The sequence below is a fragment of the Neofelis nebulosa genome, chromosome 9, assembly GCF_028018385.1.
Source record: "Neofelis nebulosa isolate mNeoNeb1 chromosome 9, mNeoNeb1.pri, whole genome shotgun sequence".
In the NCBI taxonomy this organism is placed as follows: domain Eukaryota; kingdom Metazoa; phylum Chordata; class Mammalia; order Carnivora; family Felidae; genus Neofelis; species Neofelis nebulosa.
In genome coordinates, this window is record NC_080790.1 from 77,334,102 (window position 1) to 77,355,420 (window position 21,319).

Below are 21,319 nucleotides of genomic sequence, written 5' to 3' on the forward strand. Positions count from 1 at the left end.
TCAAGTACGATGCCTCTAGGGCTAAAAAGTCAAAGACAAACAAAACAAGATGCCCATTTCACAAGTAAATTTATGTCGTAATTTCTGTGTTTCACAGATTTTCAGTAATCTTGTGGCTCTCTGGGTTAACCCCTTAATAATGTAGGAATGAGAAGATTAAAACCTAAAAAAATTCTAGTGCTTTCCCAAATATTAAAGATTCACTCTTCAAAACATCTGATGCCTTCTCCAGAAGGATTCATGCAAAATATTAAAATCTATAATTGTATACTGAGTACTGCCTATGTGTCAGGAAATATGTCAAGTGAGTGGGACAGAATTTGATTCTACCTCTTGACTTTGAATAGTTAGAGATTGCTCTAGGGTCTGTGCATTTTATGATTTAAGCGAAGGGACTCAGGAAGGCCTTGCTGACATTGAGTCAAGGCTCTGAAGGAGGTGGATGAGCCATGCAGTCATCTGAGGGAAGAACACTGGACAAAGGGATATGGTATGGCCGGGAGATGGTGTGTCTGAGACTGAGCAAGTGAGGCGAGAGGTCGCCGCGGAAGGACATGAAGGGTGGGGGTGGGAGGCATGCATGTCTTACAGGGCCCTTGTAATGACTTACACTGAAATGGACTGTTCTGACAGGAATACACTGAGAAGAAAAGAAATAACTTCCATAATAGAGTTTACAGGAGGCAAGTCACCTGAGTAGAAAAGGCCTGTTTTTTGAGGTCAAATGGACCAAAGCTTCAGCTGCAGTTCTGCGTCATGCAGATGCATGTCCTCAGGCAACTGACTTAACCTTTCAGCCTTCTGGTCCATAATGTGGGATTACTGTATACCTTATTGGGCTGATGTGATGACCAAGGGAGAAAAGTAAATAAAGGATAATAGTAGTTACTCAATAAATGCTTCCTTCCTCACTATGAATAAGGCGCAGTAAAACCACATGTTATTTAAACCCACACACATAGCCAGACTTTGGGCTGTGGTCTTAAGCAAACACCACCATCCAACAGTTTGATGGATTTAGAATTCGCTCGAGCAAAAACAAAAAAGGTTTCATTTGGCAAGACATATTTCAGTTTAATTAAAGTTAGAAACAGATATTTACAGATAAATATCCTATAAGTTTTAAACAGTTTGTATCACCCAGTTGTTTCTTTCTTTCTTTCTTTCTTTCTTTCTTTCTTTCTTTCTTTCTTTCTTTCTTTCTTTCTTTCTTTCTTTCTTTCTTTCTTTCTCTCTCTCTCTCTCTCTCTCTCTCTCTCTCTCTCTCTCTCTCTCTTTCTTTCTTTCTTTCTTTCTTTCTTTCTTTCTTTCTTTCTTCTTTTAAACAAAACCCAGAAGGGCCTCTCATCAAAACTGGAGTACAATGCATCTGGCTGTAGAGAGCATACTTTTGAAATGATTTATCTTTCGAGTAGCACAACGTATACCTTTGAAGAACTACAAGTTAACAAAGACCATTGCCAATTCACTGTAAAAACTGTGTTTTAAAAACACAGTCTATCTTTATGTGTACGTCTGATTGTATTACAATTTCTTAAAACTCTAACTTATTCTGGAAAACTCATAGTAAAGCAAATTATGATAGAAGAATCCTCATAAAAATTTAAAGGCAACCTCCAACCCTAGGGCTTCGGCAAACAAAGTAACTGAAAGAGTCATTTTTTTACCTTGAATCTATAACAAAGGGCCTTCCTATCAGTTCTGTCTGAAACTTTAAAGACACGGTATATCATACCCTGATTAACCTCTGTCATCACACAAAATATAAACTGCCACAGTCGTCTCTCCTCTCCTAAACATTCATGCCTCTAGCATTCTCCACCATAAATCCTGTCACCAGTGTTGCTGACTTCCAAATCGAGGTGAAAGTCTTGTGATAATAATGGCTCGCATTTTGGGAGTGTTTATGATGTGCCAGACACTGTTCTAAAGCAGTTTATAAGCTTAAATAATTCATTTCATCCTTGGGGCGCCTCGGTGGTTCAATTGGTTAAGCATCCGACTTCGGCTCAGGTCATGATCTTGCAGCTCGTGGGTTCGAGTCCCACGTCAGGCTCTGTGCTGACAGCTCAGAGCCTGGAACCTGCTTCAGATTCTGTGTCTCCCTCTCTCTGCCCCTCCCCCGCGTGCACATATACACACACACACACACACACACACACACTCTCTCTCTCTCTCTCTCTCTTAAAAATAAACATTAAAAAATTAAAACAAATTTCAATCCTCTCAACACCCTGTGAGGTTGTCACTATGATTATCCTTCCGCTTTACAGATGAAGACAGTAAGGCAAAGAGCCTGCAAGCAACCTATTCAAGGTCACACAAGGGCAAGTGGCAAAGCCAGGACTTGCGCCCATGCTCTTGCCCTAGCCTCTTTCCCTCACTGCCTCTCTACATCCTTAACTCACAGTTTCGTGCTCTCTTCATTTCCACTAACTTTTGGTGTCCCTCCATCCCCTCCACCGCACCCTCGACTTTTTTTCTTCACTGGAAACTGCTCCACTTTGGAAACTGACATTTTATTCTCTGATCTCAACCTTCTTCCTCTCCTTCCTTCTCTCCTTATTCACACCACTCCTGTTCTTTGACCTCTTTCCAAACAGTAAGTCCCCTGATTCTTCCATTTTATTCCAGTTTATCAGTTCTCTCCTGGCCTCTCTTCCCTTCCTCCCAATCTTGGGTCCTGGTTTGGTCACAAAACACCTCTTGCTCCAAGGGCTGGGATTGTGTCGCATTCTCTGCTTCGAACATATACACTCAATACAATTTCATCTCCATTTGCTTTTAGGTAATCCAGTGAAGAGTGTGGGAAGAGAGAGGGAAGGTTATGGGGGGCTTTCTGCCATAACATTAGCCATAGTTAACAACTTAAAATTGGGTAATAAATATATGAGGTTCGTGTTATTATTCCTTCTACTTCCACACATTTGAAAATGCCCAGAATGAAACATTAATTTCAAATCATCACCTTGATAGGCATGTATAAAGCAAGTAAAGTTAATTACAGAATCTAGGTGGTGGGAATATGCGTGTTCACTGTAAAACAGTCTTCCAACTTTTCTGCATAATTGAAAATTTACATAATAAAATTTTAGAAAAAAAGGACTATCCTCACATTGCTACAATGTAAATTCTCTGCTCCTATTTCTGGGCATCTGAAGATGTAAGAGAAAAATAACAAATTCCAATCACTAAAGTCAGGTGGGTCCTAAGTAACACTTAGCAATCTTTCTATTTGCCCTTGAGTATATCCCTATGTCCCTGATTATTCTCAATCCTTTCCCTCATTCTCACTACATAATTTTGTCTTACGGAGTAATCTTCATCAAGAAAATTGATGATATCAGGCGTGATCTCATTCAATGCCCGACAAACTTAGATATTCATCCTTCCTCGCCTTTCTGCCAGTCCAGCCCTTCCACCCTACCCACCATGCCCACTCACCATGACTCCCCACTTTGCCTACCACCACACTTGCCCACTATGGCCTTCCACCATGTCCTTCCACCATGTCCTTCCACCATGTCCTTCCACCATGCCCGCCCACCATGTCTTTCCACCATGCCCGCCTACCATGCATACCCACCATGATCACCCACCATGTCCTTCCACTATGCCCTTCCACCATGCCCATCTACCACCCACCATGGCTGCCTGCCATGATCACCCAACATGCTTGCCCTCTATGCCCTTCCACCATTCCTGCCCACCATGCTCACCCACCATGCCTGCCTACCATGTCCTTCCACCATGCCCGCCCCCCATGCATGCCCACCATGATCACCCACAATGCTTGCCCACCATGTCCTTCCACCATGTCCTTCCACATGCCCACCTACCATGCCCGCCTGCCATGACTGCCCACTATGTCTTTCCACCATGTCCTTCCACCATGCTCGCCCACCATGCCCACCTACCATGTCGACCAACCATGCTCGCCCACCTACTTCTTTTGAGCTTCATTTCCCACTTCTCCCCATCCTGGCTTCTTCCTCTCAGTTTGCAAACTCAAGGTATGCCTTTCCTGTCCTAAAAATACCTCTCCTGACACCATGTTCCCTTCAGCTTCATTCCCTCTAATGTGCTGGACCAGGTGGACAGTACTCTGAACTCAAATACTGCACTTACTCATCTACCCTTTATCCTTCAACACACTGCAATGTGCCTTGCTTGCGAGCACTCCACTGCCTGCAGACCCCTCCCACCCGGTCACACACTCCACTTCCACGATCCCATTACCTACTTTCCAGGGTCTCTTCACATATCTCCTTTGTATGCTCTCAGCTTTTGTAAAACCCAGTGTTCCAGCAGGAGGCCCCCACTCTTCCACCACAGACGTGTCCCTGGGAGACTTCTGTCATCGTCATGAATTCAACCACTACATTCATGCTGAGAATTCCCCAAATTCTTCTCTCCAACCCAACCTCCTCCTCTGATGTAGACTCATTGGCACTGCTTGCCAGACTTCTTAATTCTTAACTCAGGTGTCCTCAAAGCTCTAAAAATTGGCATGGTCCAAAATAACCTTTGAATTATCCTAAAACTGTTCGTCCTCCCTGAGCTGTCTTATGTGGCACCATCTTTCACCCAGCCAACCATTTGCACTTCCTAACCCTGAATTCAACCAATCTAACTGAAGACTTTACTTCCTCTCATTATTTAAATTCACCTTCTCCTCTCTTTCCCTATGACCAGCTCAGCATCTCATCCCCTTCACAAGAACAACTTCTGCTAACTGTTTTTAGAACTTCTTTCCACCTTGCTCCCTGCAAATCCACCTTCCTCTCAGCAGAGTGATCTATTAGCAACATGAACATGCCCCTGCCTCTGTTACAAACCTGAAGGGTTCCACATCACATCCAGGGTGAAGAATAAAGTCTTTAACAAGACAAAAAGTCCCTCCATGACCAGGCCCCTCCACCTTGTTCTCCAAAGGACATGTTTTCAGCATATATGGCACCGCTTTGAGATACTGTCTTTGTTCCCACTGTCTCCTAGCCTGGGATACCTTCCCTGCCCATTTCCATTTGGTGTAATGATTCCTTCTCTTCCCTGAAGACTCAACACAAATAAATCTTCTCTGAGAAGTTGTTCCTGATCCCACAGCCTAAATTAGATTTCTCTGTGACCTTACCATGCCTCTCATAATTGCACTTGGTACATATTATAATATGCTAAGTCCCTTTCTTTCCCAATAGATTATGCGGCTTTTTGAGGAATGGGGGGTGGGGAGGGGCCAATGGCCTCTTCATGTTGATATCCTCCAGCCCATTGGCTGGCATGTGGTAACTACTCAATAATTTTTGTTTTTTTAAATAAATGACTTTTTATAGAGAAAATGTTCTTCCTAAGTATTAAAAGTTGCAAGAGTGAATATCCAGAATCAAATTAGTCAAGTTCTTAATATCTACCTACATATTTCTGTACTTAATAACAACGTGACAGCCTGAGAAAACGTCCTCCCCTGCAAAGTATTCAAGTGCTGTTCTGCAGTAGCTTAAATTGTAGCCTGAGTGTGAGCTCAGAACAAGTCACTCAGAATAACTGAGGCAAGAGTTTCTCTTATAAGGCTCTGAGGGCAACAATATGGGGGTGGACATGAAAATGGTAGGAAGGAAACCTAATAAGCATCCTGTCTATAAACCCAAATGGTTTAGTCATCTGATAATCACATCTACTTATACTCATTTAAAACGCAAGTATGAGACGGGAGGCAGGGAATAGCAGAAATGTAACATGCAGAAACTGACAATGCCATGTGGATAAAGTAAAAACAATCAAACAAACACACAGTGGAACAAGTAACCAACCCTTAGCCACAGGATCATATTAAAGTCTAAGGGTTTGATACACATGGTCCTTGAAACAGGAAGACAGCTAGTTATTATGAATTATAGTAAGAATATGATTTAAAACAGCACTGTGTTCACTGGAAAGTATATATTTGCGTAATACCAAGAAGTTTCTAAGTCATCAGTAACTGAAAAAATATTTTCATGGTACTGTAACATTTTGGAAAAAACAGAGCACAACTCGGTGAATTTTTTCTCCTACTTTTGGTGTAGCTGGTCAATCTTTGTAAATATTACTGAATAGCACCCACATTAATGCTAGCTATGGTGACATAGCTCTTCTAAATCTAAATTTTTAACTTATGTAAACAAAGCACATGAAGGATGAGTGGTTACTCAGAGGTTATTTTTGTGTGTAATACTTTATGTGTAAATATTTTATTATATTTTTCTAAGAGTGATCAATTTTTAAGTTTAAAAATAATATTTATCTTAGGATTCTTACTCTTTCTAAAAAAAGTTAGAAAACAGAATTAAGCAAGAATAAAATCACCTAGCGCTAACCAATATGTCTTGGTATATTTCATATTCAGACCTTTTTCTATAGATGCATATAATAAAGTGGGATAATAATATAATACTGCATTCTATTTATTTTATCACCTAACAGTGTGTCATAACATATTCCTATAGCACTAAATATTCTTTTACAATATTTAAAATGGCTGCATAGTAGGAGTGCCTGGGTGGCTCAGTTGGTTAAGTGCCTGACTCTTGATTTCTGCTCAGGTCATGATCTCACGGTTCATGAGTTCGAGCCCTGCAGTAGGCTCTGAGCTGACAGCACAAGGCCTGCTTGGGATTCTCTCTCTCTCTGCCCTCCCTCACTCATGTGTGCTCTCTTTCTCTCAAAATAAATAAACTTTAAAAAATAAAAAATAAATAAAATGGCTGCCTAGTAAAGCATTATCTGATTATATGTACTTATTTAAACTATCCCCTACTCTACATTTAAGTTGATCCCAATTTGTCTTTGTTATAAACCATGCCATGCATGTAATCTTTCTGGGGCAATGGAAACATTCTGTATCTTGACAGAGTGACTATAAATATTTGTCAAAACTCATCAAACTCTACATTTAAGATCTGCATTTTAGTGTATGCTAATTATATCTCATTTTTTATTTATTTATTTATTACTTTTTTTTTTTCAACGTTTATTTATTTTTGAGACAGAGAGAGACAGAGCATGAACAGGGGAGGGACAGAGAGAGAGGGAGACACAGAATCTGAAACAGGCTCCAGGCTCTGAGTGGTCAGCACAGAGCCCGACGCGGGGCTCGAACTCACGGACTTCGAGATCGTGACCTGAGCCGAAGTCGGCCGCTCAACCAGCTGAGCCACCCAGGCGCCCCTCTCATTTTTTAAAAATAGGAAAAAAACAAACCATGCTGTGATGGACATTCTTATACTTAAATATTTGGCAAATTAAAACCATTTCCTAAGTATAAATTTCTTGGACTGAGATTGCTGAATGAAAAGGTCTGTATAAATGTTTTTAAACATTATTAATATTCATTCATTTGTTCATTCAAAAGCATTCACTGAATTAACACTTGGATCAAGACACTGCCAAATTCCTTTTTTTTTTTTTTTCCAAATTGCCTTCTAAAGTAATAAGCTCACTCATTTTGTGTCAATACTATGTTTCATAATTTTAAGAAATATCCACCCTTTGACCGGATTTTTTTGAAGTTTATTTATTTATTTTGAGAGAGAGTGCGCAAGCAGGAAGAGGAAGAGGGAGAGAGAGAATTCCGAGCAGGCTCCTCCCTGTCAGCGCAGAGCCCAAGATGGGGTTAAAACTCACAGATTGTGAGATCATGACCTGAGCCAAAACCAAGAGTCAGAAGCTTGACCAACTAAGCCACCCTGGCGCTCCCAGAGGTTTTAAAATATCATTTATATTTTTTCCGTCTACCAGCTCTACTTCTTCCCCATTGTGTCCTTCATTCCTTTCCCCCCACGTTGGTATTTATCCTTTACTTATTGATTAGAAAAGCTTGGTTTTTACACATTTTAAATGCTTTCCCAAGCTTTTCTTTTTTTTTTTTTTTTTTTTTAACATTTTTTTATTTATTTTTGGGACAGAGAGAGACAGAGCATGAACGGGGGAGGGGCAGAGAGAGGGAGACACAGAATCGGAAACAGGCTCCAGGCTCCGAGCCATCAGCCCAGAGCCTGACGCGGGGCTCGAACTCACGGACCGCGAGATCGTGACCTGGCTGAAGTCGGACGCTTAACCGACTGCGCCACCCAGGCGCCCCTTTCCCAAGCTTTTCAGCTGTCTTTTCAAAATTCTGCTTGGGGAATTTTTGATGGTTAGAACACTTGGCATCATAAGCAAAAGACACTTCCCACCCCAAGATAATATAAATATTCAATACACAGACTCTCTGACACCCACTTACGATCAGTGGGGCTGACTCCCCAGCTACCCAGGACACTGCACTGTACTAAAGTTCCTACCTTGGTGAGCAATCCCTTCACCGTGGGTTTGCCCTCAGGCTGCAGAAAATGTGGGTCGGCAGCTTGTACTCGGAGAACATTCTGCAATACTTTAATCCATTCTTCCAATATATTGGGAGAATCTGCAGTCAGATAGTAGGTGTGTTTTTCAGTGGTCAGCTAGAACGGGATGAGAAAGAGATAGGAAAGGAAACTCTGAAGATTTAGGATTATTAGCATTTCCCTGTCTCTCCTAAAAACAACATTAATTAACATAGAAACAAACATGCCATACCTTGAATCCTAGGTGCTAAATAAATGACTCCACAGATAATTTAGAATAGTTTAACCAGATTGTGAGAATTACAATAATTAACTTTGTGTTGAAATCATTGTTTTCACTTTAGTTTAAAGTTTTTCAGAGTGTTAAACTTTTGTGTCATCATTTTTTTATCTTGCTTATTTGTTACATTTTCTTTTTCTCCTTTAAATGTGCTACAGTTTCCTAGCTGTTGAAGTGAGCAGTAGCATGACTGGAGACTGTAATAAAATAATATATTTTTTGCAAATAAAGAGGAATTATTTGTTATAGAAATAAAAATTAATTATAAATAAAATAAGAAGTCCTTGCTTATAAAGAAGAGAAATTCTTACAACTAACATGTGATCAGATATTATGAATTAGCAATGTTTCAGTCTCAAATGAACCACATTTTGAAATTTCCAAATATTTCAGAACTTTGTAGATTGTTCTTATCTGCCATGCTTCCAGACAAAGCTTTCCTTCTACTTTTCTCCTTTCTACTTTTTTGGGCAGTTCTCAGGTATTAATTATCTCCTGAAAACATAGACAATGAGCCTTTCTGATAAATGTTCATTATACCCTCTGAAGGAGAAAGATAAGAAAATAATAATAATTATTATTTTTAAAATATTTTTAAATTTATCTATTTTAAGAGAGAGAAAGTTGGGAAGGGGCAGAAAGGGAGAGGGAGAGAAAGAATCCCAAGCAGGCTTTGCACTGTTGGCACAGAGCCCAACACAGGGCCTGAACCCACGAACCATGAGATCATGACCTGAACTAAAATCAGAGGGTGGATGCTTAACTGATTGAACCACCCGTGAGCCCCAAGAAAATATTAATTATTGAAGATATTTCAGATAAAGTATCTGAATTTATTTATTTAATTTTCTTTTAATGTTTATTCATTTTTGAGAGAGAGAGAGAGAGAGAGAGAGAGAGAACAAGTAGGGGAGGGGCAGACAGAGAGGGAGACACAAAATCGGAAGCAGGCTCCAGGCTCTGAGCTGTCAGCACGGAGCCCAATGCAGGGCTCAAACTCACAGACTGGGAGATCATGACCTGAGCTGAAGTTGGACACTTAACGGACTGAGCCACTCAGGCACCCTAAAGGGTCTGAATTTAAATCACATATGCTAAACTATCTCAACAGCCTGTGTTTTAAATTTAACAGATTTCTAGCAAGACTGGTTTTATGTGTGGGTGAATGGCCAGCAGCTATGTCTAGGGTGTGATTCGGTAGGAGGTAGGACAGTCTTCTTCTCACCAGTATCTTTCCCACTTAGGTGTTATAACAGCTGGAGTTCATGGAAGAAATGGCATTTTCCGGTTCTTTATCAAAATGCAAACCCTCCTGAATTTAGTAGTACATCAAACTAATAACATCTTATTGGTAATTCATTTCTCAGATAAGCCTTCCCTAAAATAGCTGGACAGGTTAAGAGCTGAGAATAGCTGGAAGATGAAGTATAGGGGAAGAAGAATGTAAGGCACAAGGGCAAAGGAAGGGTAGTGGACAGTTACTTAACACAAACCTAGTTTATAATGTAGTTTGAACTGAGAAGGCCTGGGGTTTCACACATTTTTGAGGAATCACACTTAACACAAAGTGAATAAAGAAACATTGAATCGGGGCGCCTGGGTGGCTCAGTCGGTTAAGCGTCCGACTTCAGCCAGGTCACGATCTCACGGTCCGTGAGTTCGAGCCCCGTGTCAGGCTCTGTGCTGACAGCTCAGAGCCTGGAGCCTGCTTTGGATTCTGTGTCTCCTTCTCTCTCTGACCCTCCCCCGTTCATGCTCTGTCTCTCTCTGTCTCAAAAATAAATAAACACTAAAAAAAAAAAAAGAAAAGAAACATTGAATCATCCAATCTCCTATTAGCTTGGATAACCAAGAATTGAATTTTACATGATACAAAAAAGAAAAAGCAAAAAAAAAAAAAAAAAAAAAGTACCTGAACTGTTTGTTTGTTACCTCCTCTTAAAATACTGCAGGTTGCGCTAAGTTCAATATGGCCCTGGGGTTTTCTAATTACGTCACTCTGTAGGAAAGGAAGAAAACGAAACGTAAAGGGACTGCCTGTAATAGTAATAGTAAGAAATGCTTTGTATAATTAATTGCATTACAGGAAAGAATATCAGGAGCTTGATTTACAGTTTGAGGAATTCAGTTCTAAAGGGTAAGTGCTTTCCACTCACCGGAGATTTATAGTAAAGTAATTCACCACCTTTGAGAACGAACCACCTCCTCTTCCAAGTCTTGACTTTACCACTCATTTTTAATAAATAGCCAGATTTTTCCAGGGGTTCCTAATTAAAAAGAAATTTTAAAAATTTAAATTTCATTTTAGAGGCTCAAACTAAGAACATTCATTGATTTTTTTTTTTTTTTAAACCTGAATCAGTGTTTACATTTTTCCCGTTATCACTGGAAGATGAGCAAGTTTTAGGAAGCTTCTGCTCTGGCTGTGAGTATTCTGTGTCTGTGGGGTAAGCATCTGGGGGAATGGCATAGTCACTTTCAGAAGCCACAGAAGAAAGAGACACACCTAGATGAATAAAGAAATAAATTAGGTCGATATTTAATAATCAGGTGGTCCAAATGCCAGCTGTGAGTTCTCCTAAGGAATACAGGTATTCCACAAAATCATCAGCCCTCCTAGACTATATTTATTCTCATACCTTCTGCCATAAAGAACTTTTAAAGCAAAAAAACAGAACTAGAGGGTAAGGATTATCATGCAAACCTCCAAGGAATATAAATAATAGGAATATAAATATAAATATATAAATTATATATTTATATATAAATAGGAATATAAATGATATTCTTGTATGATCACAAGCACAGCTAATTTTACATACATAAACTATGTGCAATATATATACATAATAAAATACACACAAAGATACTAATATGTCTTTTATTAAAGATTAAAAACGTGTATTTTCGTATTGACTTATATAAAGCAAGCAGATGTTTGATTTCAGTTTATCAAGAGTTGTACAATCACATTTTAAACCACTTAGTTGTTGAAATCACTTTTAATTTATTTTACTTTTTTTTTTTTTTTTTTAATTTTTTTTTCAACGTTTTTTATTTATTTTTGGGACAGAGAGAGACATAGCATGAACGGGGGAGGGGCAGAGAGAGAGGGAGACACAGAACCGGAAACAGGCTCCAGGCTCCGAGCCATCAGCCCAGAGCCCGACGCGGGGCTCGAACTCACGGACCGCGAGATCGTGACCTGGCTGAAGTCGGACGCTTAACGGACTGCGCCACCCAGGCGCCCCAATTTATTTTACTTTTTAATGTTTATTTTGAGAAAGAGAGGGTGTGTGCATGTGCAACAGTGGGGGAGGGGCAGAGAGAGAGGGAGACACAGAATTCCAAGCAGGCTCCATGCTGTCAGTGCTGAGCCTGACACAGGGCTCAAACCCACAAATTGTGAGACTATGACTTGAGCCGAGATCAAGAGTCGGACGCTTAGGGGCGCCTGGGTGGCGCAGTCGGTTAAGCGTCCGACCTCAGCCAGGTCACGATCTCGCGGTCCGTGAGTTCGAGCCCCGCGTCAGGCTCTGGGCTGATGGCTCGGAGCCTGGAGCCTGTTTCCGATTCTGTGTCTCCCTCTCTCTCTGCCCCTCCCCCGTTCATGCTCTGTCTCTCTCTGTCCCAAAATAAATAAAAAACGTTGAAAAAAAAAAAATTAAAAAAAAAAAAAAAAAGAGTCGGACGCTTAACTGACTGAGCCACCCAGCAATCACTTCTAAAGTAATTCACATTAAAAAGAACTTCACAATTTCAGTAGTGTTTTTCATGAAAGTCCAATACTATTAGCTTATAAATTTTAAAAATCTTTTGTAAAAAAGAAGCAATAAGGCTTAACGATATAAACAGACTATTTCATTTGGCAGCAGCTACAAAGTAAAATTCAAGGGAACATTGTCACAATAATTCACTTGCCTTTTTCAGAAAATGACTAGCAAGTTGCAAGCCACATCTGGAGGGTCAATACAATTGGAAATTTTGAATATAATAAATAAAATCAAAGATTTGCATCATTATTCATTGCAATATCTAGCAATTTTTCAAAGTGTTTATTAACATTTAAGGGACTTGTTAGGACAATGTCACCATATCAATATTCTTGTCTACTTGACAAAGACAAGTAATAGTTGTTATAGTAGCAATACTTTTATATTTCATAGAATAACAGAAACTTAGACTTATAAGGGACCTCAGAGATCATCCTGATTGGTGCCCTCGTTCTGTAAGGAGACTAAGGTCCAGAGATTAAACTAAAACATTTATCCCAAATCAAACAGCTGGGCAGGAGCAATGCTGGAGTGCTAATCTGGGGCGCCCGACCCCAGGGCCAGTGTGCTAGGCACTACCCCAGGTGTTAGGGAGAGAGCAGACAATAAAACAGAAAAATCTCTGCCCTCATGGAACATAGATTCTAGTTGGTAGAGACAGAAAAAAAACAGGCAGTAAGTGCTATGAAAAAATAAAACATAGAGCAGACTAGAGGGAATAGAAAGAGTTAGTAGATGGAGAAGAGCAAAGGACTGCAACTCGAATGCTGTGCTCAGGGTAGATCTCACTGAGAAGGCAGCGTTGGAGCAAAGCACCGTAGGATGCGCCCAAGTTAGCCCTATAGACATCTGGGGGGAAGAAAAGCAGGTAAAGGAAACAATCAGTGTGAAGGTCCTGAAATAAAAGCATGCCTGGCCTGTTCTAGGAACGGCAAGAGGGTGTAAGGAAGGAGAAAGGAGATGAGATCAAAGGCACAGAAGAGTCAGGTAACACCTTATAACCATTATGGGTCTTTGCAGTGTTTTGAGCAAAAGTGTGATGTAACCCAATACCAGCTGTTGGGAGCTAAGATAGGAGGAGTAAAGACACCAATGACAGCCCCGAAGCTTAATAAAACCTATGGAAGCTGAGCAGTTCCAGTTGAAGTTGAGGGGCTGGGGATTACCTAAGTGTTCTGTGGAACATAATCTGAAAACCAACAGAGCACGCTGCATTACTTTTGTAAAATTCAGGTGTCATTCAGTGTGATTATCTCTTTCTGTAACCTCTACCTATGCCAAAAGGTTCTTCAAAATCCACTAAAAATCATAGACATGCCCAAAGTAAAGTTTTTGTTGGTTTCCATCTTAATATCAGGTTAACCACCAAATTTTTAGGTGTATTTTCTCCCATTTAGCAGCATAACAAATTTAGCTGAAATAAGTCTATCCCATAAATTATGCAAAATGCCACACGGTAACTATAAAAGAGAAACCTCATTCTGGCCAATTATTTCACTCTATTCCCATAATAAAGTGATCTCTCTCTTACAGATAGGATAAGGTTAAAAAAAAAAAGATCATGTGGCTTATATGGAATCACAAAAAAAATTAAGAAGAGAACTAGGACAAGAATATAAGCATCTCAGTCTTGGCTAATTCTCTTTTCACTTTGGTTTCAAGCAAGTACTTTGGCTTTTTTAAAAAGTCCTATTAGGTGGATGAAATTCCAGAATATCCTGAATTAAATACCCTGATTTATTTGGAGTTGTCTTGTGTGCCTGAGATTTTCCCTCACCTCGTTTCATTGCTCTGGGGCTGCCTGGCCCGCTTCGATTGCGCGTGTCTGACTCCGAAGTCCGGGAGCTGGATCTGGAACTATCTTCTTCCTCTGACCCAGAGGAGTCATCCAGGAACGGGCTGCTGCTTATTTGGGTTGCCTTCTAAAGAAAAGCACAGTGGCCTATCTGTGTCCCTCTCTTTTTAGATATAAAATGTTTCACCAGAAGTCACAAAATAAGATTTTTTAAGGGAATACAAGAATATCTTTTGGTATTATCAAAGTCATGTGGTTAAATCCCAAATTAGCAAGGCATTCGTCAAATATAAAAGATTCCTGGAAACATAGGCTGTTAATAGTTGAAAATACTTATTTTAATTAGGTACTTCAAGCAAGGAGGAGGGAACCCTGGCAGTGACAAAAAAATCTTGCCAAATTAGGAATTTTCCCTACATCATTAATAGTGGTATTTCCTTTAAACAATTAACCACCGTGGAGGAGGTGGAAAATCACACGGGGTGTAACAAAAATGAGCCCAGACCTCTAATACTCTGAGAAGCATAAATATCTCCTCCGGATCTTTCCATTTCTTCTCTTTTTATGATATATTAGAGTGAGTGTCTAAAACTCCCTATAAAGGGAGAGTCTGTGTAAAATGTCAAGAATGGAATCTGGAGCTTAAATAAACAGTTTTCTCGATCCACCATGAAGAGAACCACATGTTTAGCAGTAACAATAATGACTTACCCCCTTCAAAGTTGTATACACTGGGGTTGTCATATTCTTGTATATCAGAGAGGTATAGAGTCCTGATGTGGTATAGGAGAGCAGAGGGGCAGAATCTGAAAGATAAGACAAAGTGATTTAAAAAACAAAAAACAAGAAACTTCTCTCTAGCACTTAGGTCTATTTCTTATGAATGTGAGCTAGCAAAAGTTCCAATTAAAGAGAAGCTGGATTAACACACGACTGTTCTCACATAGTCTGCTGTAAGGATATACTCTCTTGCATGGTTCATTATTTCCTCATGTATGTTACTTCCCCAACTAGACTGGATGCTCTTTGAGAGTGAGGATCATAGCTTTTATTTCTTTGGCAGGCATTTCTATGCAGGTCAGGCTGGGCAGAAATAGCACAAACATCTGCTGATTCAGTGAGCAGTACCCTATGAAGATATTCTCCAATTATTCATAGCCCTGTTACTGACATGGTGTTAAAACATCATCATGCTTAAGCTTTTATCAGGTGAACCTCATGTTGAAAGTTTAGGAATATAATTTCCTGAATGGTAATAACAGAACATTGCTGAGAAGAAATAGAACATCAATGGTTGCCTCTAAGATATGGATCAGTAGTAGGAAAGGGAGGGAGCTAGTGGAAAGAACCACAGGAAAACTTCTCTTTTTATTCCATACAGTTTTCTGTTGTTCGGTTTTACTTTTCATACTGGGAATACATTGCTTCTTTAAAAATTTTTTGAAGGAAAGAAAGAAAGAAAGAAAGAAAGAAAGAAAGAAAGAAAGAAAGAAAGAAAGAAAGAAAGAAAGAAAAGGGGAAGGGATGGGAAGGGATGGGAAAGGAAAGGAAAGGAAAGGAAAGGAAAGGAAAGGAAAGGAAAGGAAAGGAAAGGAAAGGAAAGGAAAGGAACGGGAGAGTGAGTTTTAAACTCTGGAAAAAAGGACATAGAGACTGATATTTTTATAATTTTAAACAGCTGAAACTCAGTTTCTTTGCTTTACCCTCTTTTAAATAAAAAGCAAAAAGAGGTACTTTCTGCATCAGAATTGAACATATATGTGCCCCTATATTGGGTAACAATAAATTGCAATTTAAAATGTAAATCAGCAACCTTAGAAATCATTTCCTGAAATACATAATTCTATCTGCTCCAATGGCTTCAAACATTTAGGCAATTCTTGGTTAGTGAAATGGCAATATAAAATCACTTATTTGTTTAAACATGTTTTATTGCAGTAAAAAACACAACATAAAATTGACCACTTTAACTGTTTTTAAGTGTATGGTTCGGTTAGTGTTAATTATAGTCACATTGTTATGAAGCAAGTCTCCAGAACTTTTGTATCTTGCAAATCTGAAAGTCTATGCCAATTAAGCAACTATTCCCCCCCACCACCACCACCCAGCCTGGGGTCACCACCCCTCCAGTTCCTGTTTCTATGAATTTGACCACTTCAGAGATCTCATAGAAGTGGAATCACACAGTATTTATCTTTTCATGACTCGCTTATTTCCTTTAGCATTATGTGCTCAAGGTTCATCCACATTGCAACATGCAAAATCACTTACTTTTATTAACATTCTCCATATTGAAGGCCTCAGACATTCGAATACCTGATTTGGCTACAGCATAAATTCTGCTCTCCTAATGTAAAAGAGAGATTTAAACTGGATATTTAAAGCAAAGAAATGATTACTTTCAATACACATGTTTTTCATTTGTTCTTCATTTAATATTCACCAGAGCAGAGCATTATTATAAAACTGTCATCGGTGCCAACACAAATATGCCACCGTGAACAGCACTGCAGACGTTTTCCATCCATTAGTCATTCCATTATTTATCTTTGTTCCCTAGTTTTTGCTTGGTATTTTGAATTCTTTTCAAGAGATAGGAAAAAAAGTAAGAGAAAACTTATTCATAGTCACTGGTTGCACATAAACACCACGTTTAGTATTCTACCATTCTAAACACGGTTAAAGAAAAAAACGCAGAAAACCTTGAACGGCTGCAACATGAGGTTAGAAAGCATTCATAATCATTGACTGTACATGAATATTACCTTTAATATTCTACTATTCTAGAGTATGCTGAAAGAAAAGAGAAAAATCTTCAAGTCAGAAATCACAGAGTAGCTTTAAGTGTTTTCATCTTCTTATTTCAATGTCCGTTTCAATCAAGTACAAGAAATACGTGAGGCTCGGGGCGCCTGGGCGGCTCAGTCGGTCAGGCGTCTGACTTTGGCTGAGGTCATCACCTCACAGTTTGTGAGTTCGAGCCCCGCATCAGGCTCTGTGCTGACAGCTCAGGGCCTGGAGCCTGCTTCAGATTCTGTGTCTCCCTCCCCTCAGCTCCTCCCTTGCTCACACTCTGTCTCCCTCTCAAAATAAATAAAAATTAAAAAAATAAAATAAAAATAAATACCTGAGGCCAAATAATAAATGAATTTGAGAATGGCAATGGAATTTATCATATTATCTTATTCCAAAAGCAGGTTATTATTTTGCTTTCTCTTCTTTGAGAGAAATCTCTGAAATGGGTACTGGAGAGGTTATTCACCCTGCACTCTGTGAGAAAAGGGATTCCAAGTTGTTCTTCATGGATAATCACGGTGTCCTGAATTGTGCACCACATCTAACCTGGACACAGTTGCCTGAATCAAGGCAGGGTAGGTAGTAAGGCTGTGCTCTTTGGGACTGGACTGGCCAGCGGCCTGCTAGGTAACAGGCATGAGATCCCTAACTGTCTGAGACGCGTTAGTTTGGAGAGTGGCTGAATGAACGAACCAGATGTGGTTTCCTTGAGAATGAGATATACACACAGCGAAGAACAGCAGAGTTGGCGGAACAGAAAGATATGTAAACACAGGGCAATAAGCAGGAGACGAGATGCAGCTGGAAGCATGACAGTGTGGAGGAGAGGAGTTAGCAGTAGAGGACAAGGAGAGTCACGCAGATGGGACAGGACAAGCTGAGACACTGGACCAGGGGCAGTGGGTGTCTGTCACCTGTTTCTAAGGAGTTGGCTATTAGCGGTGCTGCCGACATCACATGTTTTCCCACTAGAGTGACTACTGTATTTTGAATGATATTCCAGTTTGGTAAGGATGGGCTATGCCTTCAAATAAACTCTTAAAAATCCTTAAAATACACTCTCATAAATTGAGGCAACTGGAATACATCTCTTTTCCTTGAAACCTGAAAATACCTAACAAACGCTGAAATAAAATCTCAAACTTGGCCAGCCTGCCAGAAGGCTTTTGAAAAGCAATACTACTTTTTCAGGATTGAACAAATTGAAGAGAGAAAGGCAAAAGAGTAGGAAAATGGTTTGCCAAAAAAAACGAAGTTGAAAAGCCTAACCTAAATCTCCGAAAATCTCAACATAATAAAAGAAGCAAAAATTTCAAATCCTCACTGCCTGAAGGATAACATAATTGGAATTCCAGAGATTCACATGCCAATAACGTCCACTTTTTTGCGCTATCCAGAATTTAATAATGAACTGCAGACAGTTTCATGTGGACACCACAATGAAATGTTCTTTTGAAAGTAAAAGCAGATACATCTCAAGGTCTGGATTTATAGTAGGAAAACATGGCTGCCTTCATTTGCTTAAAATCACATGGATCTCTAAATAAAAAATAATATCACAGAAGATGACCCCCAAACCAAAAAAATCCTGCAGCCCAGACGCTTCTCTCTCTGGAGGCCAGACTATGGCAATATGTGAGGAAAATGTTAAATCCACAAAACAGATAATTTCAGTTTGTTTCAAATATAAGAGTATTTTTTTAATTGAGTGATGTGTAGATATTCCTATAAAGAATCATACAGTTGATGGGCTAACTATTGTATTAATGGTCAGTGTTTCAATGGAAGGAATTTCAATCTACTCCAGATACATAGGAAGATGCTTTTGATTAAAACAACAGATTTATAAGCTCGTGAAGAGTAACATTAAATTTCTCTTAAAGCCAATCAAGTAAATGATTAAGCACAAAAACTGATGACCAATAAGAGTTAGGTGTCCTGGTTGCTAATTTGTCCAAGGTATCACACGGGTAGGAGGAACACTTCTTCCCCACCCCTGATGTTTCCTTCCATGTGCAGGGAACTCTAGTAACTGAACACTCTGGGTCCCTCTCCAACCATTCATTTCTCCTTCCCAAGGAGAAGGGATGGCTTAATGCGACTGGCAAGCTTAGAAGGAGAAACTGGACAGGCAGAGCCGAGCACCCTCCTTGCTCCTTTCTCTTGAGAAGTAAAGGCATGCAAGAAACACCATTTGTTCTTTCTCTGGGCTTTAAGCTACCCAAGAGGAACAGACATCTAGCGGTCTAGGGTTACCTGGGACTGGATGAATAAATCTAGCGAATTCTGAGTTCAGTATCGGAAAGCTCATTTGCCGACCAACTCTCTAAAATCAGTTTTATCAGTAAGAAAGGTAATGTTTTGATCTCCTGCCTGTCTTCACCTTCCCTTATTTCTCAATTGACTCAGAACTCAGTAGGGAAAGAGAAAGGGAAATGGTACTCTGAACACCGAGACTTTTCAGAACAATCTGGACCTGAAAAGAAATAGGAGAAGAAAGTAAAACGTAAACGCCGGTTTAGGAAAAAGCCAGCATGCATGCGTTGCACACGGCAATGTCATTTACCCAAGAGGGAAACCGGTGCAGGGGCGGAGTTGGTGGTTTGCTGCAGGCCGGCTTCTTGGCTGAGTCACAGCTTTCTTGGTCGTCAGAGCAAGGGGACTCCAGGGAGTCATAGGAAAACAATCCGTCATCACAACTAGTGTCCATATTCTCTAAAATTTCTGTACCGTCGTCATCAACTAGGTCAAGATCTGTTTCCTGAGGTCTGAGCGGCCGGATCATGCTGATGGCATTTCTGTTTGTACCAAACATCCTATCAGAACTTAACTGTGGCTGGCTTAAGTGCCTTTTGGCTAGTGCCACACTTATACTGAAAACATTAGGAATCCTTAACTTCGGGGGTGGCAGGTTTGATGAAGGCACTAATTGTGTTCCTTTTCCAGAAAGTGAGTTAGGATGCTTTGGAGTCAAAGCCGGGGTCAAAATAGGGCTTGGTGTATTGGCCTCGCTGGACGAAGATGAATAATCCAGTCTCTGAGACTGAAATTTTTTATTCAGTTCATCCGATGAACTATCGTGCTCCTTTTTATCTGATTCAGAATTTCCCTTTCCAAGGGGACAATTCTGAGCTTTCCACTGTGCCTCCTGTTGCCAAGAATACAGCTTCTTATGCTCTGGTCTCTTTATGCCAAAAGTCTCTTCTTCAAATATGGAACTGCTGTCATCGGATGCTGTCAGATACGCCTCGCTGCCCATTCTGCTACCCTGGACGCCTTCCTCTGACGTGTGACTGGAAAGGGTGGACGTGTACCTGCTCTTGGATCTTCCTTTGCTCCCACCTTCCTCGTCCGAACTCCAGTCACTCCCTGGAGCCCCAGAATTCTGGGACGTGCCACCATCTGTTGCAAAGCTTGTTCTTGTTTTCCGATTCTGTTCTGAGACACAAGTGGTTTGATGCAATGTTCTCGGACCCCGGTTGTTTTCCTGGATTTGGTTCTCGCCTGACTTTTCTGGAACTTCCATTTCTAGAAAAGCATACATCATATTGGCATGTTGCCTTTAATAATGTCAACTCTCTGTACCTACACTATAAAAAGTGGAATTTTCGTATGAATAAGGTTAATTTACATTATCCTTTAGTTGTATGTCTTGTTGAAGCCCAACTTTGAAAACTGTAAGCTCTATATAGAATACGAGTCCTAACACTTCAATAGAATAGTATGAAAATTAAACCCCTTTTTACAAAGAAACACGTTGGGTAAAAGGAAACCGACAATGGTTTAAAATGAAAGAAGCAAAATGTGAAACAGGGCAACTCTGACTATCAAAAAAAAGCAGCCACCAAAGAATACCACTGATTCTGTTTTAAAGCAAATGACAGCCTTCTTTCAACTAAATTTTCAAAATCATAAGTAAATTTAAACATAATAAATACAAAGCTATAGTTTAAAAAACAAACAAACTTTGTTCCCAGGCTTCCATACATGAAATATGCAAAGCCATGAAGAAAAAACACAGAAAAGCCCTCCTCACTCTACTTTTGGTTTATTCATATATACAAATGTGTTTTTACAACAAAAACGATGTTTTTTAACAATGTCTTTCCACACGGCTTATTTTTGTTTATCATATAATTAATGAAATGAACCAGGGGCTTCATAAACAGCGAGCTAAAAATTTAGGTTCAAGAGTGTAAGAAGAGGTGCCTCAGCGGCTCAGTGGGTTAAGCGACTGACTTTGCAGGTCATGATCTTGCAGTTCGTGAGTTGGAGCCCCACATCGGGCTGTCTGCTGTCAGCACAGAGCCCG

At 39.9% G+C, this 21,319-nt stretch overlaps 1 protein-coding gene across 6 annotated transcripts in view; it reads right to left on the reverse strand.

Moving 5' to 3' along the window:
- PLEKHH2 (pleckstrin homology, MyTH4 and FERM domain containing H2) overlaps nt 1-21,319 on the reverse strand; it is a 114,426-nt gene that overhangs the window by 46,199 nt on the left and 46,908 nt on the right. For all 6 annotated transcript variants that reach the window (XR_009248687.1, XR_009248688.1, XR_009248689.1 and 3 more), the window contains exons 8-15: nt 19,574-20,535; nt 16,483-16,558; nt 14,923-15,017; nt 14,194-14,338; nt 11,013-11,149; nt 10,800-10,910; nt 10,556-10,642; nt 8,322-8,480 (exon numbers count right to left, since the gene is read on the reverse strand). Coding sequence is in view for 3 of the 6 variants with exons in the window: in XM_058684274.1 (XP_058540257.1) it covers nt 8,322-8,480; nt 10,556-10,642; nt 10,800-10,910; nt 11,013-11,149; nt 14,194-14,338; nt 14,923-15,017; nt 16,483-16,558; nt 19,574-20,535 (1,772 nt within the window). In the remaining 3 variants the exon portion in view is untranslated. The remainder of the gene's footprint in view (nt 1-8,321; nt 8,481-10,555; nt 10,643-10,799; nt 10,911-11,012; nt 11,150-14,193; nt 14,339-14,922; nt 15,018-16,482; nt 16,559-19,573; nt 20,536-21,319) is intronic.